Below are 20,436 nucleotides of genomic sequence, written 5' to 3'. Positions count from 1 at the left end.
CATTCCGAGTTTGAGACAAGGGAAGCAGAAGTGCGAAAAATGACTGATTTCCGGGTTTTAGGTCTCATTCATAGGGCATTCTACTGAAACCAACAGGACGGCTGTTAAATGGACATGGTAGTGAGATTGTTTAGCATGAGAGCAACAACATTTAGGTACGGGAATAACATGGTAGTTTGGCATTAGCTTACCAGAGCAAACACAACTGAATACACAATCACATAAAGCACAAACGGTCCCCAGATAGCAGGAGACCAATGCCTGTGTTACCCGACCACAGAAAGACTGCCAACAGACATAGTAAAATAATACCAGTGGTTAAAACTTAACTTTACTTACTATTTTTATGACTTTGGGTGCGGAGTGTCGGTGTTAAACCGTTGAGATCCTCCTGTCGTCAGGCTGCACCTGTGTGGGTCTGCGCCGAGGCTGAGGGTTGCTATGGCGACAGCTGGCCGGGAACTACCAAGCTAGCTAAGCTAAGTGATGGCGAAGAAAATAGTATCTAGTCTTTGCTCTTGTACTAGGGCCGAATAAATGCCTCACTTAAATCCCTTCACCTTCGTGAAAACGGACAACATGACTGTAGAAGAGAAGCAGAATTATTATTAAGATAAATAATTATCTTGTGGGAGTGGCTAACCGAGGTAACTTCCGCTTGTTAGCCGCTAAGGTGTTAGCTTCGTATAACCAAAATACCCCTCTGAATTCAGTTGGTAATCCTCGCTAGTTCGGTCACCTCAGGCCTAGCTGTTTCTTAAAGTGCGATACACCTGGCCTCCTTACTGCTGGTGTAGACTTTGGGTCAAAAGAAGCGATTTCCAGTCGTTTTTTCTCTCTCATTTTTTGTAACGTTAGCTAAAGCGCATTTTAGGTACGCGCCACTTGATTGGACAAACTTCATGGCAACCATTCTTCCGCTCTTATGTCCCGCCCCTAGCAACCATCTGAACAAAACAAAAACAAAATCTCCCTCAATTGTTTTTGTATCTAGAAAATGCATATTTGATTTGCCTATATTTTAAATACCTTTTAAATCAAAGCAATTTTATTTATAAAACCCAAAATCACAATCACGTTGCCAATGTCAATGACAGCCACAGAGGAGCGATCCCTCTCCCAGGACGGACAGACATGCAATAGATGTGCATGTACAGAACAGAACAATAAATCACAATTTACAAAATTGCATCGATAGAATATCTGATTCTGAACCTCCTCTCCACTGTAGTGACCTATCACTTATTTAGTTAATTCTGAGTGTTTTTTGTTTCTTTTCATATAAAAGGCAAGGTCATTTTCACAGTAATGTCTAGATAAGAACTGTATTTCTGATAATTGAGTCATGCAGCGTTCTCACAAATTCTGATTAGAAAAGAGAAACCAAATATGGTGATGATGAGCATAATGATGAAACAGTATGATACATTTTATTTGACTAATATCAGGCGTAGTGTATCAATGACCATTTGTCACTGCTAAAAAAATATATCATAATCATTATGAAAAAAATCGTTTAGAAATGTGCTGAAAGGGGAGCAAAAACTGTAGAACTGCTTTACTTTTTATGTATTATCCAAATTAGTAACACAATGTGACATATGCTCAAAACCAAGAAGGTATACAAAAGTAAAGACACAGATCAGGTCTAGCATCCAAAAATGTTAAAAATTAATTTGAGCATGACATTTGCCAAGGCTGCAAGAAATTTACTTAGATAGACAAACAAAAAGGCAGCTCTGAACGCAAATCCTCCTGTCCAGGGTAAACAAACTGTATCTGTGGTTGCATGATATCGTGCAGCTCTTATTCCATTACAGACACGTGTTTGGACTGAACTGATCTTGCAAGATACAACTGGTAGCAGGTTTTCTGCGGTTTCTGCATTTATACTGATTACATTATAGGAAGGTAATTTTCTCTCAAGATAATGTTAAGAGAGTGGAACTTTAATGATTACTGAGAAGAAATGAGTGATTTCCTGAAGCAGCAGGTGACAAAGGAAAACAAAGGAAGATAGAGAAGTGCATTGTGTGCAATAAGTCTGGTTACATGATAAGTATTTAATACAATTAGACAAAATGTATTATTTTTTGTCATTCTGTCTTTATTGTAAGTACAAAGTGGAGGAAACATGGGGAGACTGTTAAAGTCAGGGATATTATGGGGTATGCTTTATGTCAATAGGCCAACAAGATGCCTTAAAATATTCAGTGGAAACCATGGAACAACCAACGCTCCTATCATGAAAAACCTATAAGAAAAATCTGATTTTAGAAGCAAATGTTTAAGCATGAGGGTATCTTTGACTTTTGGAAAAAGCTACATCCAAGATTTCAGAGAAGTTTGATTATTTGTTAAATAACTTTTATTTTCATCATTCTAGATGCCCCAGTAATCCTGCCTGAATCCTCCTGCCACCTGACAGGAGAAGTTCTGAAGTGTGTCTGCCAGGTCGACGCGTACCCTATCGCTCTTATACACTGGACCATCGATGGAAATGACACCCTGCCATCCTTCTTCAGTGTTTTCTCCACAAATCAGACAAATGTAGTGTCTGGTGTAATTAGTGGCCCAGCTCAAAGTCATTATGATGTTTTTTGCACAGCCACCAACACCCTGGGGAGCAACACCAAGCAGCTGTCTGTAGACAACTTGTCAGAAACATGTAAGTTACTACTGTACACCACGAAGCAGATCAACAGTTCTTTTGCATATCATATTTAATAATTAAGCTATTTTCCTTTTGCAGCCTCTTTGTCCACGTGGCTGACAGTTTTAATCCTCCTGGGAATTGCTGTGCTGTTTGGATGTACCATTTTCATTTTCAGAAAATATTCTAGAGACAGGTTGGTAGACTTCGCTCCTTGTTATACATAGTAATTGTGCAGCCATGATTAAGTTTTTTATTCTTACCCACAGACCACCACCGGGCTCTGTGTGCAACAATACTATCCTTCTAAGGTATTATGGAATATTCTGGAATTTTGTGCTTATAGTTGATGATGATTTGCTTGAAATTGGCTGAATTCAAAACATATATTTGTATCTTTTTTTAAGGCCACAAAGGTTATCTGACAGTGTTCAACCACAATCACCAATATACAACAATTCTCAAAGGTAAAGAAAACAATTTACTCTCATTCAGCTTAAGTATTTGGCTTGATGTGATATTGAGTATACAGTCAAGTCAAAGTAAAGTTTTTCTTAACAGGTTGTGCAGAAGATGAAATGAGATTTGATACGCCAAAATTATGAGACGGTACCCCCCACCCCCCCTCTCCCTATTAGATCCCAAGATGACGACACGCAATCAAGCCCACCCAGACCAGAGAGTAACCCTGAGGTGGAAAGTGGAGTTTCAGATGTTTACGACAACGATTTTGTCACAGAAATGCGACTAAACAGAGTTCAGCAGCTCCAGAACAAGGAAACAGCCCACCTAGGAGAAGGCCAAAAACAGCCACTGGCAAAGGTGCAGTATATGTAACTGAGGAAAAAATATGCAGTAGTTCACAATGGACCGTCACTTATTTTACACATAAATTACATGTAAAATACTATACATGTATCAGATTGGGAGCTGGCACAGACATAAAGATTAGATTTATAGCTTTTGTAACTAGTTTTAAGGATTGCTCTGTCCCTGACAAGTCTCACGTACCACATTTCTTTTTCCTGTTGCTCAAGCATTGAGAAATATTAAAACTACTCTTTTGACCTTCTACAGGCTGTGTATTGCAACACGGATGTCTATCTAAACTACTGATCAGAGGGAACCTGCTGCTGTTCTCACACTCTCAGACTCCTTACAGTTGTTTCCACTAAAGTGCATTGCTTAAAAGAAATGAATTGGTGCATTTAAACACAACATGAAGGGATCCCTGTGTATGTCTTGTTGCTGTGTTAACTGATGCTAATGTAAATACAGCTGACAGGAAGGAAACAAATATTTAAGCTGTTCCCAGGCAACAGACAATAGATCTACTGTAGGCGTTAAGGCTGCTTTATAGTGTATATGTAGCTATTCTCTGTTCTGTTGCTGAAAAATTCTCAGATCACTTTCTAGAAATGACGATGCAAACAATGATCTAAGTGCAATCTGTGTGTGTGTGGAAAAATGATTTATCTGAAATGATGACTTATGCTCTGAACTTGTGGTGTAGGCGTAAGTTTGAATAAACGCAGGCTTGATGAAATCCAAACCTAATTATCGTGTCCAGTCTTTATTCCAGCAGAGATCAAGTGGGAGGAGGTCCTTTATTAATATACTCAATATTTAAGTCAACATGAGCATCAGTTTTGCATTTTGGTTAATATTAACCAACTGGTGTGTGCTCACTGGTCAGTTCAGGATGCACAGAGAAGTGTGACACACAGGTTTGAATATGACTCACTGTTTCCGGCTTAGTGCGTTTTATATCAGCTCATCTTTGAACTCACTAGTTATAAATTGGTTGTGTTTGATGAAAGGTGCAGCAAGGACAACAACACAGAGCTTCATTGTTTTTTGAAAGCCTTAACATTTCCCACCAGCTTCTAGGTAAGTATATTTGTCTACCTTATCAAATGTATTGATATTATGAGCAAACATTTCGGATCCTTTTTGCTATTGAAATTGCACATCTGCTGTTTGGAATCTAAGGCTGGGAGGTGACTATGGCACTGTTGTTTTTGAATTGCTCTGTGGTCAGAGTCATGAAAAGCCATTTTCCTTTCTAACTTTATCCACTCCAACATGAAATCAAAGGAGGCTGCGAACACAACTGAGGTATAAACAATATCTGTAGGACTGTTGAGGGGAAACCTAAGGATGATGATTTGACTTCTTTAAAATCATTATTGTCTCTGAAAAAACACATTGAAAAAATGTTGATGTGAATAAACCTATGAATGCAACACAATTGATAAGATCCTTGTTTTCTGTTATATTATCTTCAGTATTAGCTGTCAGTTAATACCTCTCACAAATTTGGTATTCATGGCAGGTTCCGAATGTGTTTTTGGTGGTGGGGCTATCATGGGCTCCTTTCATTTCTCTGGTTTGTGCCCCCTGGTTTCCTCACTCCTCCGACCTCCTGCCTGTGAATTGGAAATTGTTGTCAGCACACCGTTTTGAAAAATGTCTCAGTTCCCAAAATGCATCTTGAGGAGAGAGGAGGCTTGCCAGAGGAGCAATGAGGGAGGATGCACAAGTGAATCCTTTGCGGAAGTCTGTTCAGCACCTGTTATATAAGAGAGAGGCGTGACACAAAGCTGGAATATACAGACCATGGTGTGGGAGTGTTGGTGGAATACAAATGTGTTCCTTATATGGATAAGTTGTATTTACTATTTAAGACACAGGCGTGAGTCCAAGGGGGGGACGGGGGGGACACAACCCTGTGAAAAATATTATTTTTTTCAATAATAATTGAAGAAGCACGTTTTTAAGTTTCAAGACCCCCACCTTTTGCCTCTCAGTGGTTTGAGGGTATGAGGACTTCACATTGGAAAATCAACATGTTTTTTATTTTTTGTATCATTATAAAGTTTCTGGCCCAGTTGCTCTGTACGGTGCTGAAGCACGATTGTCCCTCCTCTCCTGTCCCCTACTGGTCTGCAGTCACATTGCTCCAGCAGCAACCGGGCCTGAGCATGGTTACCTCATGTACATACGTCATCATGTTCTGGCGCGATCGCAGCACAATGGAGAACAACACAGAGAACATGACTAACTTTACTGATTTTTTTGTGGCTTATTTTGTGTCGGTGAGGTCATAGACAGCCCTCTTACATTCCTGGATTTCTTGATTGTGCAAGACGGCGTAATACGCATGATTACACTTCATGTCCACGTTGCGCACCCATGCTTGTGTTCATGCATGAGCAACCGTACTGTGCCGTAGCACACCTCTTTCAACCATGCCGGGGCCAAGGAAGAGCTCACACTAGTCAAACAAACTGGACATTGGGAGTCAAATGTGCTTGGGCACAGTACAGATGGCCTAGTGTGAGTGAGCCCTTAATGTTGATTGCACAATGCAATGGTTGTTACATCATTACATCATCTGCATTTAGATTGGTTCCCTTTAACCTTACTTTCACCATGTATCTTTGATTGTTACCAGGGATGAAATCTCCCAGGAACATAAAGGCTGACTTGCAGTCAGGCTGGCAGCCTGGTACCATTTTTGTTCATTTCTTTAGACCATCATGGAGACGTGATAGCAGACAGAAATGGTGCCAGGCTACCAGCTTGACTGTCTCCTTGATAGACTAGATAAATAAATAAACCCAAGTTTTGTCCTGTGTTGTCGGAAGTTGCGACTCTGTGGAAAATGGAAAGCTATCTACATCTCATTGCGACAGCGGCATAAAAAATAATACCATTGGGAAATGCCCAGGGGGAAAGTCATCTGTCTTCACTTAAAAATTATGAGGTTGTTTAAGCATGTCTTATATTTCCTTATACTCTCTGTTTATTTGGTATTAGAAACATTTATTTGGACCACATCATAGAAACTTCACTGATATATCATTATTGTCATTGGCATAGTCTGTAATCGCTAACCATCTTTGCCTGTTTCTTCATGAATGTTTCTTGTGTGTGTTTACTTCCTTTGGTTTAGGATCATGATGGAAAACGAGGTGTGGAGTCAGATTCTTCTCTCAGTTTACATCATTTCCTTCCTGATAGGCCTGCCAGCCAACCTCCTGGCTCTCTATGCCTTCAGTGTTAAGATCCACTCCAAGCCACTTCCAACAGACATCCTTCTGCTCAACCTGACCATCTCTGACCTCCTCTTTTTGATCACCCTTCCTCTCAAGATGCACGAGGCAGCTTCAGGCATGACATGGAACTTGCCTGACTACTTGTGCTCCATCACCTCCTTTGCCTTCTTCAGCACAATCTACACCAGCTCCTTGATGCTGATGGCAGTCAGTGTGGTTCGCTATGTTGGGGTAGCTTACCCATTAGTCTATCATCAGCTGCAGAAACCTGTGTACGCGTTAGTTACCAGTGCTGTTATTTGGTTAATCTCAGCAGCACACTGCAGCATAACTTTCATCACCGTGCACCACCCAGACCTGGCCCACAAAAATTCCACTGTGTGCTACGAGGACTTCACAAAAAAGCAGTTGAAGGTCCTCCTCCCAGTCCGTTTGGAGTTTTTCTTTGTGCTCTGCCTTATACCTCTTCTGATTTGTGTTTACTGCTACCTGCGTTGCATCTTGATCCTGTACAGCCGCCCCAGGATATCCAAGATGCAGAAGCAGAAGGCCATCGGAATGGCCTCGGGGACTCTAGCTGTGTTTCTCATTTGTGTGATGCCGTACAACCTCTCACATTTGGTGGGTTTCTTCCAGGGTGAGAGCCCAAAATGGAGGTACTACACCCTGCTGCTAAGCACCTTCAACACCTGCATCGATCCCATCATCTTCTACTTTTCCTCCTCCTCTTTCCGCTGCAACAGTGAAAAGTCCATTTTCAGGAAGCGTGCTCCAGGAGTAAAACAGCAACCCGCTAGTTCTGCCTAATACCCAAAGTGCACATAAATATATTGGATCTATAACCAGCTTCAATGTCATTATTGTACTGTCGATTCTGGACATAACATCAGAATGTGCAATGCCCTACCAATTGCTTTAACAGTGCAGTTTTGTGTAAATGTGTAAATGTAAGTTTTAGCGACCACTGTATAACAGAAGATCTGGTGAAGGGTAATCTGTTCCTGCTAAAGAGAACCGAGCTGCTTTCCTTTCGAGACCATTGTGGATCATTTCATGATAAAACCACAGGTCAGCACGCAGTACTATATAAAGTGGATCTGTAATGTACGGACATTCAAGCGAAAGATAATGGCACGGAGACTATTGTAAAGGAAATTGTTTTTTTCATGGCAAGACATATTTCTTGAAGTTATCTGTTGTATATAAACCTTACTGTTGTATATAAACCTTATATATATATGTATATATATATATATATATATATATATATATATATATAGATATATATATATATATAGATATATTATATCATATATATACATATATATAAGATATATAAGATATATTGTTGGCATTTTTATTAATGCAAAGCTGATGATAACTTACTAACTCAATATACAGTTGCAACTTTAGGAAAAAGTGTAAATAAAATTTCAGGAAAAAGAAAGTATGGCTGTATTGTATTGGTGATTTTGTGATTAGTTTTTTCGAGAATTGCTGATGCTTATAGTATACTTTATTTCTCCCAACTGTTACTCCCTTTTTACCCTGAAACTAAATTAAGTACCAAAGAAGACTGTATTATTTCATACAACAACATTACACCATACGCTGCATAATTACATGGTTGATACCAGGAAATTAATATATAAATATTTTGTTTTTGCCTCTCATCAAAGACTTCAAAGATGCAAAAGTCAAAGTAAAGTTTTTGTCAACAAGGGCCAAGTATTGATGTGCAGGAGATGAAATAAGATTTCATGTGTGTGAGCTGTAAGAAGATATTGAAAGCAACTAATTGGTTCTCTCCTAGGATTGTTCTGTCTCTCCACACTGAGCATCATTTTCAAGTCACACATATTACTTTTTTTCCCCCCTGTTCCTTTAATGCTCAAGCAACTATGCACTTGACCTTCCACGCGGTCTGGATTGCAACGTGAGTGACTATCTCGACTGCTGATCAGAGGAAACCTGCTAGCAGACTCCTGAATTACACACACAGCAGTGCATGTGACAGATTTAAACACAACATGAAGGGGCCCCTGTTCATTTTCTGTTGCTTTGTTAACTGATGCTAATGTAAATACGGCTGACAGAAAGGAAACAAATATTCAAGCTGTCCCCAGATAACAGAAAACAGATCTACTGTGGGCTAAAGGCTGCTATACACTGTCTGTGTAGCTATTCTGTTCTGTTGCTGCAACTGTCTCAAATCGCTTTTTGGTAATGAGGGTGCAAAGGATGATCTAAATTGAATGTCTGTGTGGAAAAATGATTCATCTGAAATGATGACATATGCTCTGAACTTGTGGCATATGTTGTATAGAACAGGCTTGATAAAATCCATATATTAATATTGTGTAGTGTTTATTTAAGCACAGTGATCTAATCCTTTATCAACATACTCAAATTAAAAGTAAACATCAGCTTCAGTTTTGCATTTTGTTCAACATTTATCAGCTGGTGTATGCTTGTTGCTCAGTATAGGATGAGTGGAGAAATGTGACACACGTGGCTTGACTATGACATGATATGCTATTTCTGGTTTATTACATGTCAAATCAGCTCATCTACAAACCTATGATGGAGCACAAGTAGTCAGGCAAGTCCCATTTCATGCCTGCAGCTGCGTCTTGCATCTTGAGAGGAAGGGTGATCAAAAAGAGGAGGTCAGAGATGGTCAGGTTGAGCAGAAGGATGTCTGTTGGAAGTGGCTTGGAGTGGATCTTAACACTGAAGGCATAGAGAGCCAGGAGGTTGGCTGGCAGGCCTATCAGGAAGGAAATGATGTAAACTGAGAGAAGAATCTGACTCCACACCTCACTCTCCAACATGATCCTAAACCAAAGGAAGTAAACACACACAAGAAAAAAATATGAAGAAACAGGCAAAGGTGGTTAACGATTACAGACTATGCCAATGACGATAATGATATATCAGTGACGTTTCTATGATGTGGTTCAAATAAATGTTTCTAATACCAAATGAACAGAGAATATCAGGAAATATAAGACATGTTTAAACAACCTCAGAATTTTTCAGTGAAGACAGATGACTTTCCCCCTGGGTATTTCCCAATGGTATTATTTTTTATGCCACTGTCGCAATGACATGTAGATAGCTTTCCATTTTCCACAGAGTCGCAACGTCCGACAACACAGGACAAAACTTGGATTTATTTATTTATCTAGTCTATCGAGGAGACAGTCAAGCTGGTAGCCTGGAGCCATTTCTGTCTGCTATCACGTCACGGTACGTTTGCTCATGCACGAACACAAGCACGGGTGCGCAACGTGGACATAAAGTGTAATCATGTGTATTACGCCATCTTGCACAATCAAGAAATCCAGGAATGTAAGAGGGCTGTCTATGACCACAACGACCCCAAATGGGTCAGTAAAGTTAGTCATGTTCTCTGTGTTGTTCTCCATTGTGCTGCGACCGCGCCAGAACATGATGACGTATGTACATGAGGTAACCATGCTCAGGCCCGGTTGCTACTGGAGCAATGTGAGTGCAGGCCAGTAGGGGACAGGAGAGGAGGGACAATTGTGCTTCAGCACCGTACAGAGCAACTGGGCCAGAAACTTTATAATGATACAAAAAACAAAAAACATGTCGATTTTCCAATTTGAAGTCTTCATACCCTAAGTGTAAACCACATGGCCCTTTTCACATTTCCAAGTTTACACATCTTTACCTCCTCTTCTTGTGTCTTAGTCCCTCCCACCTGGGATGCAGGCAGAGAGGGAGTCGAGGCAACAAACATCTTTCAAATGCTTTTAAATAACTAAATAATTGGGGAATTTAATTGTGAAGAATCTATTGGAAATGAAACATGAGGGCATGAAGATCAAACCACTGAGAGGCAAAAGGTGAGGGTCTTGAAACTTAAAAAACGTGCTACTTCAATTATTATTGAAAAAAATTATATTTTTCATAGGGTTGTGTCCCCCCCCCCCCCCCCCCCCCCCCCCCCCCTTGGACTCATGCCTGTGTCTTAAATAGTAAATACAACTTATCTATATAAGAAACACATTTGTATTCCACCAACACTCCCACATCATGGTCTGTATATTCCAGCTTTGTGTCACGCCTCTCTCTTATATAACAGGTGCTGAACAGACTTCCGCAAAGGATTCACTTGTGCATCCTCCCTCATTGCTCCTCCGGCAAGCCTCCTCTCTCCTCACACCCCTATCCTCGAGAGGGGAAGGATGTTATCAACCTTATATTCTATTATTTCTGATTCTGATTCTCTGTTCATTTGATATTAGAAACCACATCATAGAAACTTCACTGATATATCATTATTGTCACTGCTTACACCTTTGCCTGTTTCTTCATGAATGTGTCTTGTGTGTGTTTACTTCCTCTGGTTTAGGATCATGTTGGAGAGTGAGGTGTGGAGTCAGATTCTTCTCTCAGTTTACATCATTTCCTTCCTGATAGGCCTGCCAGCCAACCTCCTGGCTCTCTATGCCTTCAGTGTTAAGATCCACTCCAAGCCACTTCCAACAGACATCCTTCTGCTCAACCTGACTGTCTCTGACCTCCTCTTTTTGATCATCCTTCCTCTCAAGATGCACGAGGCAGCTGCAGGCATGAAATGGGACCTGCCTGACTACATGTGCTCCATCACCTCCTTCACTTTCTTCTGCGCAATCTACACCAGTACCTTGCTGTTGACGGCAGTCAGTGTGGTTCGCTACATTGGAGTAGCTTTCCCTGTCGCCTATCATCAGCTGCAGAAACCTGTGTACGCGTTAGTGACCAGTGCTGTTATTTGGTTAATCTCAGCAGCACACAGCAGCATTATTCTGATCACCACGCACCACCCAGACCTGGCCCACAAAAATTCCACTATGTGCTACGAGAACTTCACAAAAAAGCAATTGAAGGTCCTCCTCCCAGTCCGTTTGGAGGTTTTCATTGTGCTCTGCCTCATACCTCTTCTGATTTGTGTTTTCTGCTACCTGCGCTGCATCTTGATCCTGTACAGCCGCCCCATGATATCCAAGATGCAGAAGCAGAAGGCCATTGGAATGGCCTCGGGGACTCTAGCTGTGTTTCTCATTTGTGTGCTGCCGTACAACCTCTCACATCTGGTGGGTTTCATCAAGGGTGAGAGCCCAAGTTGGAGGTACTACACCCTGCTGCTAAGCACCTTCAACACCTGCATTGATCCCATCATCTTCTACTTTTCCTCCTCCTCTTTCCGCTGCAACAGTGAAAAGTCCATTTTCAGGAAGCGTGTTCCAAGAGCACAACAGCAAACCGCAAGTTCTAACTTAGACTAAAATTCACCTTAAATATATTGGATCATTAGCCAGCTTCAATGTCATTATTGTACTGTCTATTCTTGACATAACATCAGAATGTGCAATGCTCTACCATATATTTATAATAAAGTAAAGTTGGAATAAAATATTTTTTACCTCTTCTCTTGAAATGATTGTGACAATGTGATTATTCTTGATAGATAAAGTGTATATCTTCTCAAAACTTTATTAACCTTTGCAAACTGTGTATTCAGGCTTAATACCGGCCCATACCATCACTGAGCCGCCACCTCCTTGAGTGGTTTCCTGGATGCAGTCATTGCGGAGGTTCTCACCACGTAATCGCCGCACCCTTTGTCTTCCATCTATACGGTCAAGGATAATGCGGCTCTCATCCATAAAGACAACATGTCACTAGTGACCAAGTTGTAATCTTCTGTGCTCCCTAGCCCAGTGAAGTCAAGCAACTCTGTGTTGAACAGTTAGGTGTGGACACTTGGTCATTCGTCTTGCTCGGTAACCATGCTGAAGCAATCTTCGATTTACAGTTTGGCGGGAAACGTTGATTCCATGGTGTCTTCTCCACAAATGATGAAGGCGGCTCGCTGGCATTTTCCAATTTCTACGGCACAGATTAAACAGTTGCCGATCATCTCGTCTGGTAGTTAGTCGTGGTCGTCCTGGAGATTTTTGTGGCCTCAAATGACCCTCCTCTCGATGATGTTTGAGGATTTTACAGACCGCACTCTGCAATATTCCAAGGAAATCAGCAATATTGGCTTGCTTGTGTCCGTCCTGTCGGAGTGCAAGCACTCTTTGGCATATTTCCAGTTGCGTCGGATGAGGCATAGCCTGGGGAACTTCTGCGTCAAATTTGGTTGAAAATTATACAGCCAATTCTGAAAATGTGGACTTACTACACACAGACTTTAAGTAGGAAAAGGACAACACAGCTAATGTTTTGCCTTTTATAGGGCCAAACAATTGTTAAGCATGAATTCGTTTCACCTGGGTAACTGGGACTGAGTATGTAATCATTGCACCTGGTCAAAAGTGATTACTGATGTGTATAAATAGGAATAAAAAGAGAAATGTGTCTGAAAACAAAATGATTCCGACTTTATGGGCAACAGTGTATATATATAAAACAACATACTCAAATTAAAAGTAAACATGAGCTCCAGTTTTGCATTTTATTTTAACAAACTGGTGTGTGCTCGTTGCTCAAACACAACCGAGGTATCACTAATACAAAAACATTTGGATTATTTGTTTGTAATTTAACATTTCTAATGTCTTTGATCAATACTGCACATTTTAAAAAATGGTGATGTAAATAATGGCAACAAAATTAGTAATTTAGAAGAGCAGGGGAGAAAGAACGCAGCCTTGGGGGGATCCGGTGCTGATGGTCTGGGATTCATAGACATGTTTCCTCAGCTTCACACGCTGCTTCCTGTCAGACAGGAAGTCTGTGATCCACCTGCAGGTGGAGTCAGGCACATGGAGCTGGGAGAGCTTGTTCTGTAGCAGAGCCGGGAGGATAGTGTTAAAAGCAGAGCTGAATTCCACAAACAGCATCCTGGCATATGTTCCTGGGGAGTCCAGATGCTGGAGGGTGTAGTGCAGGGCCATGTTTACTGCATCGTCTACAGACCTGTTGGCTCTGTAGGCGAACTGCAGTGGGTCCAGGAGAGGGTTGGTTAAGGATTTGAGGTGGGACAGCACAAGGCACTCAAACGACTTCATGACCACAGAAGTCAGGGTGATGGGTCTGTAGTCATTCAGTCCTGTGGTCCTTGGCTTTTTTGGGGGGTGGGGGGGATGATGGTTGTTACCTGATAGGCCTGCCAGCCAACCTTTGCCTGTTTCTTCATAAATGTTTCTTGTGTGTGTTTACTTCCTTTGGTTTAGGATCATGTTGGAGAGTGAGGTGTGGAGTCAGATTCTTCTCTCAGTTTACATCATTTCCTTCCTGATTCAGTGTTAAGATCCATTCCAAGCCACTTCCAACAGACATCCTTCTGCTCAACCTGATCGTCTCTGACCTCCTCTTTTTGATCACCATTCCTCTCAAGATGCACGAGGCAGCTTCAGGCATGAAATGGGACTTGCCTGACTAGATGTGCTCCATCAAAGGTTCATAGATGAGCCGATATGACATGTAATAAACCAGAAATAGCATATCATGTCATGGTCAAGCCACGTGTGTCACATTTCTCGACTCATCCTCATCACCTCCTTCACCTTCTTCTGCACAATCCACACCAGCTCCTTGCTGCTGACGGCAGTCAGTGTGGTTCACTATATTGGAGTGGCTTACCCTTTCTCCTATTGTCAGCTGCAGAAACCTGTGTACGCATTAGTTACCAGTGCTGTTCTTCTGATTTGTGTTTACTGCTACCTGCGTTGCATCTTGATCCAGTACAGCCGCCCCAGGATATCCCCGATGCAGAAGCAGAAGGCCATCGGAATGGCCTCGGGGACTCTAGCTGTGTTTCTCATTTGTGTGCTCCCATTCAGCGTTTCTCATTTTGTGAGATTCTCCCAGGGTTAGAGCCCAAGATGGAGGTACTACACCCTGCTGCTAAGCACCTTCAACACTTGCATCGATCCCATCATCTTCTACTTTTCCTCCTCCTCTTTCCACTGCAACAGTGAAAAGTCCATTTTCAGGAAGCGTGCTCCAAGAGTACAACAGCGAGCCACAAGTTCTACCTAATACCCAAAACATACACAGATATATTGGATTTATATCCAGCTTCAATGTCATTATTGTACTGTCTATTCTTGACATAACATCAGAATGTGCAATGCCCTACCATATATATATATATATATATATATATATATATATAATATATACATATATATATATATATATATATATATATATATATATATATATATATATATATATATATATATATATATATATATATATATATATACATATATATATATATATATATATATCAGCTGGTGGTTGCTCGTTGCTCAGTAGGATGAGTGGAGAAATGTGACACACGTGGCTTGAATATGACACGATATGCTCTTTCCGGTTTATTACGTGTCATATCAGCTCATCTATGAACCTACTCGTTATAACCTGGTACTTTTTTATGAAAGGCACAGCAGGACAAGCAGGACAGAGCTTTGGTTGTTCGTTTTTTAAGATTTTCTTTTTTTTTCCGTATTCGTCTGCATCTAAGTAAGTAAATATGTTTACCTTATCAATCATGTTGATATTATACTACACATTGCAGATCCTTTTTGCTACTAGAATTCCACATCTGGGGTTTGGATTCTGAGGTTAAAAGATGACTTTGGAAATGTTGTGTGATCTTAGTGATGAAAAGCCATTTTCCTAAATAACTTTATCCTTTCTACTGTAAAAAAAAAAAAAAAAAGAAAAGAAAAGAAAAAGGACGATGTTGCAAACACCACCGAGGTATCACTAATACAAAAACATTTGGATTATTTGTTTGTAATTTAAAATTTCTAATGTCTTTGATCAAATACTGCACATTAAAAAATGTTGATGATGGCACCAAAATGAGTAATTCATTTGTTATTTTGTGATAGACTCACTATTATTTACCATATTGATGCTGTTTATATTTAGTCTACTGGCACCTTAAACTGGCAGCTGGTTTTTGCCCTAACTATTATTATAAAGTAATTGTTGATTGTACAATGAATAGCGATAGAAAAATGACACCATCGGTGTCTAGACTGGTTCCCTATAAACTTTGTGTTCACTCTGCTACTTTGTCAGCTGCCGGGCACAAAATCTCCCTGAGAATGAGATCAGATTTTATTTTTGTCTCTGTTTACTTTCTTTGGTTTAGGTTCAAGATGGAGGTGTTGAGTGAAGTTCTTCTCTCAGTTTACATCATTGCCTTCCTGATAGGCCTGCCAGCCAATCTCGTGGCTCTCTATGCCTTCAGTGTTAAGATCCACACAAAGCCACTTCCAACAGACATCCTTCTGCTCAACCTGACCATCTCTGACCTCCTCTTTTTGATCACCCTTCCTCTCAAGATGCACGAGGCAGCTTCAGGCATGAAATGGGACCTGCCTGACTACTTGTGCTCCATCACCTCCTTCACCTTCTTCTGCACAATCTACACCAGCTCCTTGCTGCTGACGGCAGTCAGTGTGGTTCGCTACATTGGAGTAGCTTTCCCCATCGCCTATCGTCAGCTGCAGAAACCTGTGTACGCGTTAGTGACCAGTGCTGTTATTTGGTTAATCTCAGCAGCACACAGCAGCATTATTTTGATCACCATGCACCACCCAGACCTGGCCCACAAAAATTCCACTGTGTGCTACGAGAACTTCACAACGCAGCAGCTGAAGGTCCTCCTCCCAGTCCGTTTGGAGGTTTCCGTTGTGCTCTGCCTTTTACCTCTTCTGGTTTGTGTTTACTGCTACCTGCGCTGCATCTTGATCCTGTACAGCCGCCCCATGATATCCAAGATGCAGAAGCAGAAGGCCATCGGAATGGCCCTGGGGACTCTAGCTGTGTTTCTCATTTGTGTGTTCCCATTCAGCGTTTCTCATTTCGTGGGTTTCTTCCAGGGTGACAGCCCAAGTTGGAGGTACTACACTTTGCTGCTAAGCACCTTCAACACCTGCATTGATCCCATCATCTTCTACTTTTCCTCCTCCTCTTTCCACTGCAACAGTGAAAACTCCATTTTCAGGAAGCTTGCTCCAAGAGTACAACAGCAAACCGCAAGTTCTGCCTAACAACCAAAACGCACATAGATATATTGGATTAATATCTAGCTTCGATGTCATTATTGTACTGTCTATTCTTGACATAACATCAAATGCCCTACCATGTATATATATATATATATATATATATATATATATATATATATATATATATATATATATATACATATATATATATATATATATATATATATATATATATATATATATATACATATATATACATATATATATACATATATATATATAAATATATATCTATATAGAGCAGCAGCCAAACATCATACTCAAATTAAATGTAAACATGAGCTTCAGTTTTGCATTTTAGTTAATATTAACAACTGGTGGTTGCTCGTAGCTCAATAGGATGAGTGGAAAAATGTGACACACGTGGCTTGAATATGACATGATATGCTCTTTCTGGTTTATTACATGTCATATCAGCTCATCTATGAACCTACTCGTTATAACCTGGTTCTTTTTTATGAAAGGTACAGCAGGACAAGCAGGACAGAGCTTTGGTTGTTCGTTTTTTAAGATTTTCTTTTTTTTTTCGTATTCGTCTGCATCTAAGTAAGTAAATATGTTTACCTTATCAATCATGTTGATATTATACTACACATTGCAGATCCTTTTTGCTACTAGAATTCCACATCTGGGGTTTGGATTCTGAGGTTAAAAGATGACTTTGGAAATGTTGTGTGATCTTAGTGATGAAAAGCCATTTTCCTAAATAACTTTATCCTTTCTACTGTAAACAAAAAAACGAGGATGGTGCAAACACCACCGAGGTATCACTAATACAAAAACATTTGGATTATTTGTTTGTAATTTAAAATTTCAAATGTCTTTGATTAAATACTGCACATTAAAAAATGTTGATGATGGCACCAAAATGAGTAATTCATTTGTTATTTTGTGATAGACTCACTATTATTTACCATATTGATGCTGTTTGTATTTAGTCTACTGGCACCTTAAACTGGCAGCTGGTTTTTGCCCTAACTATTGTTATAAAGTAATTGTTGATTGCACAATGACTAGCGATAGAAAAATGACACCATCAGTGTTCGGATTGGTTCCCTATAGTGCTGTGCGATATGGACAAAATTTTATATCTTGATATAGCTATTTTATATAACGATATGTATCCCGATATAGTATTTTTTCTTAGAAATATATATATATATATTCAAATCAATCACATCTCAGCACTATTTTTGATAAGCATGTGAATGAAAGGCAAATGAATGGCACTTTCTCCTTTTATTCGTGACTTTTTGCAGGACTGTCACAACAAATAAGAATTTGTAAACAAAAACTATTCCAAGCTTTTATGGAAATATAAAAAAATAACGATCTTTTACTGGGTAGGACAGCCAGTAGGCCTCGGGGCTGGGTTCTGCTTCTGTATCCGCGTCTGATGTAACATAACTAGTAACGTTATTTTCGTCTTCCATTGCGCCCTCCTCCGCTGCTTTGCCTCTGTTTACTCCCGGGCGACCGGTGCCGTAAACAAGTCCTTGCGAGTGACGTAAAAATGCTACCACAAAGCAGTAGCGTTGCTACGATATATATCGTAATATCACACAGCTCTGGTTCACTTTAGACTTTGTGTTCACCCTGCTACTTTGTCGGCCACCGGGCACAAAATGTCCCTGGAAAATGAGATCAGATTTTATTTTTGTCTCTGTTTACTTCCTTTGGTTTAGGTTCAGATGGAGCGTGAGGTGTTCAGTGAAGTTCTTCTCTCAGTTTACATCATTGCCTTCCTGATAGGCCTGCCTGCCAACCTCCTGGCTCTCTATGCCTTCAGTGTTAAGATCCACACAAAGCCACTTCCATCAGACATTCTTCTGCTCAACCTGACCATCTCTGACCTCCTCTTCTTGATCAACCTTCCTCTCAAGATGCACGAGGCAGCTTCAGGCATGACATGGAACTTGCCTGACTACTTGTGCTCCATCACCTCCTTCACCTTCTTCTGCACAATCAACACCAGCTCCTTGCTGCTGGCGGCAGTCAGTGTGGTTCGCTACATTGGAGTAGCTTTCCCCATCGCCTATCATCAGCTGCAGAAACCTGTGTACGCGTTAGTGACCAGTGCTGTTATATGGTTAATCTCAGCAGCACACAGCAGCATTGTTTTGATCACCACTCACCATCCAGACCTGGCCCACAAAAATTTCACTGTGTGCTACGAGAACTTCACAACACAGCAGTTGAAGGTCCTCCTCCCAGTCCGTTTGGAGGTTTCCGTTGTGCTCTGCCTTATACCTCTTCTGATTTGTGTTTTCTGCTACCTGCGCTGCATCTTGATCCTGTACAGCCGCCCCATGATATCCAAGATGCAGAAGCAGAAGGCCATCGGAATGGCCTCGGGGACTCTAGCTGTGTTTCTCATTTGTGTGCTGCCGTACAACCTCTCACATTTGGTGGGTTTCATCAAGGGTGAGAGCCCAAGATGGAGGTACTACACCCTGCTGCTAAGCACCTTCAACACCTGCATCGATCCCATCATCTTCTACTTTTCCTCCTCCTCTTTCCGCTGCAACAGTGAAAAGTCCATTTTCAGGAAGCGTGCTCCAGGAGTACAACAGCAAACCGCAAGTTCTAACTTAGACCAAAATTCCCCTTAAATATATTGGATCATTAGCCAGCTTCAATGTTTACATTGCACTGTATATTACTGACATTATATCAGAATGGGCATTGTTGTACAAATTGCTTCAACAGTGCAGTTTTGTAAAATAATGTCTCATATGTGCAGTTCATTTGTAAAACAGTGTCTCACATGTAGATATTGCTAACCGCTGTGTAACAAAACATCATGTTAAGGGTAATCTATTCTGTTCATATGGACTGAGCTGCTTTCCATCCCAAGCCATTGTGGGTAATTTTATGACAAAACCACATGACTAGTTTGGTGCATATGCAAATTCCAGATTTTATTATTTTATGGTAAATTCTCTATTTTTGTACAGGAAGTGATATCCTTTACACAACTGTGACATCATTTGTTGTTTATTTTAACGTGGGCCAGCCACTCTTCTGCACTCATGCATTCTGTAGGCACACATGTAGAAAATACCTGCAAGACAAAGCACAGGTCAACACTCAGTACTGTATAAAGTGGTTCTGTAATATACTGACATTCAAGCAAAAGATAATGGCAAGAGGACTATTGTAAAGGAAATTTGTTTTTTCATGTCAAGACATATTTCTTGAAGTTATCTGTTGTATCTTACTGTTGATTTATAGTTGGCATTTTCATTAATGCAAAGCTGATGAGAACTTACTATCTCAATATACAGTTGCAACTTTAGGAAAAAGTGTAAATAAAATTTCAGGAAAAAGAAAGTATGGCTGTATTGTATTGGTGATTTCATGGTTAGTTTTTTCAAGAATTGCTGTATGTGGACAATTTGTCAAAAACATGTAAATAACTGTTCACTCTGAGAGATATTTTTTTTCTTTTTTCAAGGCCATAAAGTTTATCTGACAATGTTCGGTAATCACACAAACAAATTACACGTGTGCAGACGATTTTAAAAAATCCCAACTGTCCCACTTGTAACTCTGTAAGTATACAATGATATTAGGGGTGCAGGCTGGATTATAAAGTGTCCACTGTCTTCCCCTTGATATGTTGTCTCTGTTTACCAGTACTGCACCCTGTAGGTACCCAGTATTT

General features: G+C 40.4%; 4 protein-coding genes and 1 pseudogene across 4 annotated transcripts; all 5 read left to right on the top strand.

The window, feature by feature from the left end:
- The first annotated feature begins 6,618 nt into the window (after nucleotides 1-6,618).
- LOC141011495 (free fatty acid receptor 3-like) lies at nucleotides 6,619-7,521 on the top strand. The gene has a single exon (XM_073484656.1). It carries the CDS (start codon nucleotides 6,619-6,621, stop codon nucleotides 7,519-7,521), a length of 903 nt encoding a protein of 300 aa, XP_073340757.1.
- A 3,581-nt stretch (nucleotides 7,522-11,102) lies between these two features.
- Nucleotides 11,103-12,014, top strand: LOC141011494 (free fatty acid receptor 2-like). The gene has a single exon (XM_073484655.1). It carries the CDS (start codon nucleotides 11,103-11,105, stop codon nucleotides 12,012-12,014), a length of 912 nt encoding a protein of 303 aa, XP_073340756.1.
- A 1,590-nt stretch (nucleotides 12,015-13,604) lies between these two features.
- On the top strand, nucleotides 13,605-14,718 carry LOC141011493 (free fatty acid receptor 3-like; annotated as a pseudogene).
- A 1,136-nt stretch (nucleotides 14,719-15,854) lies between these two features.
- LOC141011492 (free fatty acid receptor 2-like) lies at nucleotides 15,855-16,751 on the top strand. The gene has a single exon (XM_073484654.1). It carries the CDS (start codon nucleotides 15,855-15,857, stop codon nucleotides 16,749-16,751), a length of 897 nt encoding a protein of 298 aa, XP_073340755.1.
- A 1,709-nt stretch (nucleotides 16,752-18,460) lies between these two features.
- On the top strand, nucleotides 18,461-19,381 carry LOC141011491 (free fatty acid receptor 2-like). The gene has a single exon (XM_073484653.1). It carries the CDS (start codon nucleotides 18,461-18,463, stop codon nucleotides 19,379-19,381), a length of 921 nt encoding a protein of 306 aa, XP_073340754.1.
- Nucleotides 19,382-20,436: the final 1,055 nt, after the last annotated feature.

The sequence above is a fragment of the Pagrus major genome, chromosome 17 (assembly GCF_040436345.1).
Source record: "Pagrus major chromosome 17, Pma_NU_1.0".
In the NCBI taxonomy this organism is placed as follows: domain Eukaryota; kingdom Metazoa; phylum Chordata; class Actinopteri; order Spariformes; family Sparidae; genus Pagrus; species Pagrus major.
Note: the sequence above shows the minus strand (reverse complement) of the source record. Positions and strands in the feature narration are given on the sequence as shown.